At 57.7% G+C, this 7,062-nt stretch overlaps 2 protein-coding genes across 2 annotated transcripts in view; one reads left to right on the top strand and one right to left on the bottom strand.

Annotated features, from left to right (window-relative positions):
* HSD11B2 (hydroxysteroid (11-beta) dehydrogenase 2) overlaps positions 1–5,437 on the top strand; it is a 6,606-nt gene extending 1,169 nt beyond the window's left edge. The window contains exons 2-6 of the mRNA XM_008567794.1: positions 1–169; positions 3,556–3,768; positions 3,886–4,071; positions 4,180–4,317; positions 4,504–5,437. Of these exons, the coding sequence (XP_008566016.1) occupies positions 1–169; positions 3,556–3,768; positions 3,886–4,071; positions 4,180–4,317; positions 4,504–4,919 (1,122 nt within the window). The 3' untranslated portion in view covers positions 4,920–5,437. The remainder of the gene's footprint in view (positions 170–3,555; positions 3,769–3,885; positions 4,072–4,179; positions 4,318–4,503) is intronic.
* Positions 5,438–5,923: 486 nt separating this feature from the next.
* Positions 5,924–7,062, bottom strand: part of ATP6V0D1 (ATPase, H+ transporting, lysosomal 38kDa, V0 subunit d1) — a 37,243-nt gene continuing 36,104 nt past the window's right edge. Inside the window, exons 6-8 of the mRNA XM_008567651.1 lie at positions 6,823–6,999; positions 6,647–6,724; positions 5,924–6,543 (exon numbers count right to left, since the gene is read on the bottom strand). Of these exons, the coding sequence (XP_008565873.1) occupies positions 6,382–6,543; positions 6,647–6,724; positions 6,823–6,999 (417 nt within the window). The 3' untranslated portion in view covers positions 5,924–6,381. The remainder of the gene's footprint in view (positions 6,544–6,646; positions 6,725–6,822; positions 7,000–7,062) is intronic.

Genomic DNA, 7,062 nt, shown 5'->3' with positions numbered 1-7,062 from the left:
CCGCTGCTGGCTGCGCTGGCGCTGCTGGCCGCGCTCGACTGGTTGTGCCAGCGCCTGCTGCCCCCGCTGGCCGCACTCGCCGTGCTGGTCACCTCCGGCTGGATCGCGTTGTCCCGCCTGGCGCGCCCGCAGCGCCTGCCCGTGGCCACTCGCGTGGTGCTCATCACCGGTGAGTGGCGGAGCGCGGGGACTCCAGGCTCGAGGGCGGGACCGGACACCCAGAGGGCTCCCCGTGGGTTTGGCCAAGGAGGGTTCCCCAGCGAAGGAGTAGGAGGATCCCCCTCCCCAGGGTGCAGGGAGCGAGCCAGGTAGGAAGGGCTGAGCACCTCCACAAGTCCGGGTTTACTACCTGCCGCTGCGGGGAGTGTGGAGGGAGAGTGAGGCAGGGAGTGGGCAGGTGCGCAACGGAAACTGGTGGCTGAGAAAGGGGGAGCCTCCTGGGTTTGAAGGGCTTATGCTGTGCTCCTCCCCAAGAGAGAAGTTTTGGGGCGGGGGACAGTGCTCTGAGGGACTTTTGAGGGCTTGAGAAGAGTGGACAGTCATCCCTTGAACTCTGCCTAACATCCCCACGTGGGACTCCCCAGTTCCTATTCCCTGGGGCCAGAGAAAGAAGCTTAGGTGGGAACCCGTCCCCCACCCCCATTGACTGGAATCCCTGGAGTTCAGAAAAGCTTGAGATCACTACGAGGGGCAGCTGGGCATTCAGCTGCCTCTCAGATCCAGCCACTCACCGCCAAACTGCTGAGGTAGCAGTCCAGAGTCTGCCCCCAGCACCCCACTCCCCATCCCTCCAGGTCCTCAGTGCCCAAGGAGGAGGTGTTGCAGAGCTGGGCTCAGGTGCCTCTGGCCGTCTGGCTGAGCTCCCTTTGTCTGGAGCAGGGAATAAATCTGTCACCAGGGGGAGGGAAGGAAAAGGGGGGCTGGAGGCCCAGCCGGAAGTGGGGAGGGGTAGAAAGGCCAGGGGGCACTGGCTCTGTTGCGTGGGGGGAGGGGCAGTCTAGTCTTTCCCCCAACCCCCATGGCTTTGGACAGGTGCTCTGGGCTCTGCCTTTGCATTGGGCTTGGGCTGAGGACAGCCAGCAAACTGGCTTCTCAGAGACCTCGGTCCAGTAGGGGGCCCTGCTTGATCAGGTGGAACTGAGAGAACTTTCCAGAGGAGGAAATCCTTGAGCTGGGCCTCAGAGGATGAATGGAGATAGGTGGAGTATTAGAGGTGTCCTGGATCAGAGAAATGGGTGTGGGACAAAAGCTTAAGGCAGGAATGAGCATGGCAATGAGTAGGGGACAGTCAGTAACCAGTCTGGCTGTGGGGGTGTGGTAGGATGTGAGCTTGTGTTTCCTTGGGAGAGGCCTTGAATGTCAGGTAAGAAGCCAGACTGGGGCAGGGGGAGTAGTGGTGGTGAGAATGGCATGAGGGCTTTGGGCTTCAGCAAGGAGGGTGATTGAGCAGGACTCAGGCTGGATGGAAGACAGCCAAGTTCAGGGTGCAGTTCGAAGTCTCCTCAGGGGACCCTCTTTCAGGGATTTGAGGAAGGTAAGCCACCAGACCCTCCTGGTTTGAAACAAGGACTAAGTTGTGGGCTCTGCCACCAGGGACAGGGCAAATCCCCTCCTGCCTTCTCATTGTGAGCTGCCTCAACAGGACCCAGGCCATCTGCAGGTACTAGTGGCCCAGATGGGCAGTCTTTCCTGAGATCTCACCTCAGGCCTTTGTGCTGCTGTTACTTCTAGCCTTGAGCCTGAGAGACAGATGAGAGCAGGGATGCTTTCTGTGACTTCATCTCTGGTTGCAAAACTCGAGGGGTGTGGGTGGGGAAGAGGACTGCCCAGCCCCCCCTGTGCAAGTGTCACAAGTAGGCCTCCAAGCTTCCCAGTGCCCCAAAACTCTGGGGTTTCCTCTCTCATCACCTGACTGCAAGACAAGTAGGTGCCCATGTCCTGACCCACCTGTCAAGACCATTGTCCTGTGCCTGCCAAAGCTGCCACCCCCCTCCCTAATAATGCCCCTGAGACTGTTCGCCAAGGCTATTTCCAGAGCTCAGCTCAGCCGTGGGGTCAGGGATTGGGCTGAGTGGCTGGGTGCCATGTGTGCATGCATGTGCCCACGTGTGCACGTCTGTGCACTGATGGGGGTGGGGGGCAGGCAGGTTGGAGGTATGTGCAGGTATCTAAGTGTGTGCAGGTGAGCAAGAGAGTGTGCAAAACACACAGGACTGTGTTGTGACCACAGAGCTGAGGGTCTGGGAGGCCTTAGTTTCCCTGTGGAGGGCCTGTCTGCTATGGGAGGGAGTCGAGGCAAGTGCATACACATGCTTACTCTCTTCTCCCAACCTGCCCGGGAAGGACCCCTCAGCCAGGTGCACAAAGCCCAGCTTACAGACCCCTGCCCAGCTTTGTTCTCTGCCTCAGCAGAGGGGGCAGAGCTAATATGGGAGGGGGTGCTGAGCATCCAGGAGTGCGGAAGCAGAGCCCCTTCACATCTTCACTCAGCAGGGCCATGGGGGGGTAGGCTCCAAAAAGCCTCCTCCCACACTGGCCCTCCTTCTCCCTTCACCGGCCACGAAGATCAGAATGGGAAAATGGAAACAATCAAGGAAGCAGGGGCTTATCAGTACTATAGTACCCCAAACTGGCTCTGCCTGGTGGGTGTCTCTGCATACCAAAGAGAGGAAATTAAGCCTCCAAGAGTGGTAACTGACCTCAGGTGACACTTGGTGGGTGTGGGAAGGGATTCAAATACAGGTCTGTTCTTTTCTCCATCCATCACGGTCCCTGTGGGGCAAGTGGTCTGGAGCTCAGAGAATACCCCACTGTTGCTACTGATCGGAATTCCAAAAGTCGGGGGGAGTCAGAGGTGAGGTGGGGATGGCCCTTCAGCTTACCTAGATACTAGCACAATAGTAGGGGGTGTTGAGGCTGGGAAGGGGGGTGGGGGTCAGGTTGTTCAGGGTCCAAATAATGGTACCAGAAAGCTTGGGCTTCATCCTGAGGACAGCTGGGAAACTTGGAGAGGTTTTTAGCAGCAGAGTGATATTGTCATTTTTGGAAAGAACCCTCTGGTTGCTTAGGTAGAGAATGGATTCAAGGGGGCAAGATGGGCTGCTTCAATGTCCAGGTAAAGGAAGGGAGGCTGTGTGGTGATAATGTGCATGCAAGGTGTGGCCTAATGTCAAGCAGGCAGAAAGGACATGAAGGCTGGAACTGGGTCTCAGGACAACCTGGGATTGAATCCTGACCTTACTCTGTGCTGGCTGGGTGACTTTGAGAAGAAACTTAGCATTACTAGGTCTCAATTTCCTCTTCTGTAAAGTGGAGGTCATAAGCCATGGTAGCTGTGGGGAGTCAGGGAGATGACAGCTGTCACAGAATTGGGCTCAGGGCTCAGGAAGAGGGGCAAAGCCTGCCAAGGATGGGCCTAGGGAAGAAAGGAGGGCTGTCGACTGCTGGTGAGTTGGGTGTCCAGAGGCCTGGATCCCATCGAGACCCTGGTGATCCTGGGGTTGTCTCAGACTGGGACATACAGTGGGAATTCACTGACTGCCTTGCCCTGGCCAGGATGTGACTCTGGTTTTGGCAAGGAAACAGCCAAGAAACTGGACGCCATGGGCTTTATGGTGCTGGCCACTGTGTTGGAGTTGAATGGCCCTGGTGCCCTAGAGCTGCGTGCCTGCTGTTCCCCTCGCCTAAGACTACTGCAGATGGACCTGACCAAGCCAGCCGACATTAGCCAGGTGCTGGAGTTCACCAAGGCCCACACTACCAGCACTGGTGAGTGGCACAGCTCCACTAGGGGAGGGCATGGCCTGGCGGGCGTGAAAGGGGCAGAGACTGGAGGTTTGTTGCTGGACTGACCTGAGGCTTCCCTACCTGGCTCCATGCCCTCAGGCCTGTGGGGTCTAGTCAACAACGCAGGCTTCAACGATGTAGTGGCTGACGTGGAGCTGTCTCCGGTGGCCACGTTCCGCAACTGCATGGAGGTGAACTTCTTTGGCGCACTCCAGCTGACCAAAGGTCTCCTGCCACTGCTGCGCCACTCGAGGGGTCGCATTGTGACTGTGGGGAGCCCAGCAGGTGAATGCCCTTCTCCACTGGAGTGGGAAAAGACGACGCAGCAGTGGGGGAGAGGGTTTGGGGTAGCCCCTTGCCAAGGCTGAGCTGCCCCCCCCAATCCATCCCTAGGAGACATGCCATATCCATGCTTGGCGGCCTATGGGACCTCCAAAGCAGCCATAGCTTTGCTCATGGACACATTCAGCTGTGAACTCCTTCCCTGGGGGGTCAAGGTCAGCATCATCCAACCTGCCTGCTTCAAGACAGGTGGGAGTCCAGGCTGGGGGTAGGGTGTACGTGGGGCCTGGGGCTGGGAAATGAGGGGTGGGCAGTCTTATCAGGGGTGGGGTCAGGCCTGAGGAATGGGCGTGGCCTTGGCTGGAGGCATGGTGAGGGTTAAAAGGACTTTGGTTCCCCTAGCTGACCCCTCTGACCTTGCCACCTCTTCTCCAGATTCAGTGACAAACGTGGGCCAGTGGGAGAAGCGCAAGCAATTGCTGCTGGCCAACCTGCCCCAAGAGCTGCTGCAGGCCTACGGCGAGGATTACATTGAACACTTGCATGGGCAGTTCCTGCACTCACTGAGCCTGGCCCTGCCTGACCTCAGCCCAGTTGTAGATGCCATCATTGACGCGCTGCTGGCAGCTCGGCCACGCCGCCGCTATTACCCAGGTCATGGCCTGGGGCTCATGTACTTCATCCACTACTACCTGCCTGAGGGCCTGCGGCGCCGCTTCCTGCAGACCTTCTTCATCAGTCACTGTCTGCCTCAAGCATTGCGGCCTGGCCAGCCTGCCCCTACCCCCATCCAGGATGCAGTCCGGGACCCAGACCCAAACCTGGGCCCTTCCCCAGTGGCTGGTCGGTGAGCCATGTGCACATGTGGCTCCATGAGCCCTTGGTCCTCCCCTGGGCATTATGACCCCCCAAGCCTGCCCTAGAGCCTGGCCCAAAGAACCCCAGCTCCCCATTGCCAGTGCCCAGTCCCAACCCCATGAGGCTGAGGTTTCCCAGTGAGCCTCTAGGCTCCTCCACTTCTTCATGAGCCCAAACAGATCCTCTTGGGCACATCGCTCCACCTTGCTGCTTGGAGAACCCAGCTGGATGGGGAGTTTAGCGTGAGACTTCTCTGTAGCCTTTGACAGGACCCTGCAACTGCCTCTGCAAACTAAGGAGTGACTGGGTTTGGGGGACTTCCTCAGGATTGTTGCTCGGCACCAGCACCTCAAGGACACAACTGAAGGCTAAATCCCAACTGTCTCTTGACTGACTCAAGAAGTAGGGACCCAACCACCCACCTCCAAGCTTCCCAAGCACAGAGAAGCTGTATACCCTAGTTGCCTGACTGCCACTTTTTAAATAAAGACAAATTTTTATTTCTCCTAGAGTTGAGGATATGCCATGATTGGAGAGGGTGACTGCCTGGTTGCCTGGATGGCAGGTCGTGCCTGTGTGACAGAAGGTGGGAATTCTTGGGGCTCAGTATAGGGGTCAGGGCTCTGGGCACTGACCTGACTGGGCTCCCCTGGCAGGCTCTGTGGTTCACACCTTCCCCTCCTCCATTGACCTTAGGCAAATCATTTATCCATAGATTTGGGTTTTCTCAGAAATGGGGATAATGACTGATGCCAGGGAGCTGTAGGGCTCAGTGAAGCAATTAGGGAGGCCCAGTAGCCCTGCCTCTGCAACTGAGCCTCCAGCAGAGGAAGGAGCTATCTTCCAGTGACTCCCCTCACCCTGGGGGAATCTGGGTTGCTGACTGAGGGAGGGAGGGAGGCAGGAGGCTTAGGAAGAGGTGACTCAGCAAGGGTGGGGTCAGGAGGGGAGCTGGGGGTCTGGGGAGATACTAGGGCCCAAAAGAGACAGCAGACAGCAGACTTAGACAGGGCAGTTTTACTGTCTTAGAGTGGGAGAGCTGCAGGAGGGGGCTGCAGAGCTACTTCCCTCATGCCTCAAGGACACACACACTCTATTCCTTCCATAGGCCATGTGTCTGGGGGTGATCCACAGAGGGGAAAGGAGGCTCACACTGCCCCAGGGGTTCTCAGGTTAGGGAGGGACATGAAAGTGACCACATGCTTCTCAGACACGTCAGCGGCTGTAAACATAGGGCAGAGGGGGCGTCCTGGCTCTGGACGGGGTCTTGGTCCATTCTTGATGGGGGGAGCAGGTACCCAGCCCTTTTTCAGGCCTAAGAGCAGTCTCAGAGAGGGTTAGGGAAGCTGGGCAGCCACTAGGACAATGTGCTACCCCCCAGGGCAGGCAGGTGAGCCATGGGCTTCATCACAGCACACATAAACACAGTGCACTTGGGAGCCTTGGGCCAGGACGCTAGAAGATGGGGATGTAATTGTCGATTTTGGCGCGGTGGCGCTGGGCGATACACTCGGCAATCCACACAATGTTGCGACACTCCTGCTCCTTGAGCTTCACAAAGGCATAGAAGACGCCAAAGTGGAACTGGTTCAGGAAGGCCAACTTGTTCAGCTTCACCTGTGGACAGAGGCAGGTGTGATATGTAGGTAGCCATGGACAGAGTCAGGCCTAAGCCACTAACTCCTATGATGAGCAGGCCCTGCAAGATGTCTGGGCTCACCTCATGCTCGAAGAATCGGTCCTCCAGGGTCTTGTCTCCAGGGTTGCTCCCTGCACCCTCAAAGAGCAGTTTGTACTCCTGGCAGGCGGAAGTGGTGAGAGGCATGAGCATGAGGGTGCTGGGGGATGCCTGGTGCCAACATGCCTACCCACTGTCCGGCCAGCCAGGGCACTCACCGGGTAGTAATCAGCCACGTTCTTGACCTGCTCATAGTCATCGGCCCGAGCCAGCTGAGCCAGGCCCTCAGGGTAGAGACGTCCGCAGTGTGGAAAGAGCTTGGCTCGGTCCTCCTTGGACAGTTCTGTGCCGAAGGAGTTGATGGTGATGATGAAGGCACGACGGTCTGCTTCAAACTGCACAGGCAGTTTGTGGGGTCAGGGCACAGGCAAGCAGAGAGAGAAGAAGAGGGGGGCAGT

Source organism: Galeopterus variegatus, unplaced genomic scaffold (assembly GCF_000696425.1).
Source record: "Galeopterus variegatus unplaced genomic scaffold, G_variegatus-3.0.2 Scaffold18, whole genome shotgun sequence".
NCBI classification, from domain to species: domain Eukaryota; kingdom Metazoa; phylum Chordata; class Mammalia; order Dermoptera; family Cynocephalidae; genus Galeopterus; species Galeopterus variegatus.
Note: the sequence above shows the minus strand (reverse complement) of the source record. Positions and strands in the feature narration are given on the sequence as shown.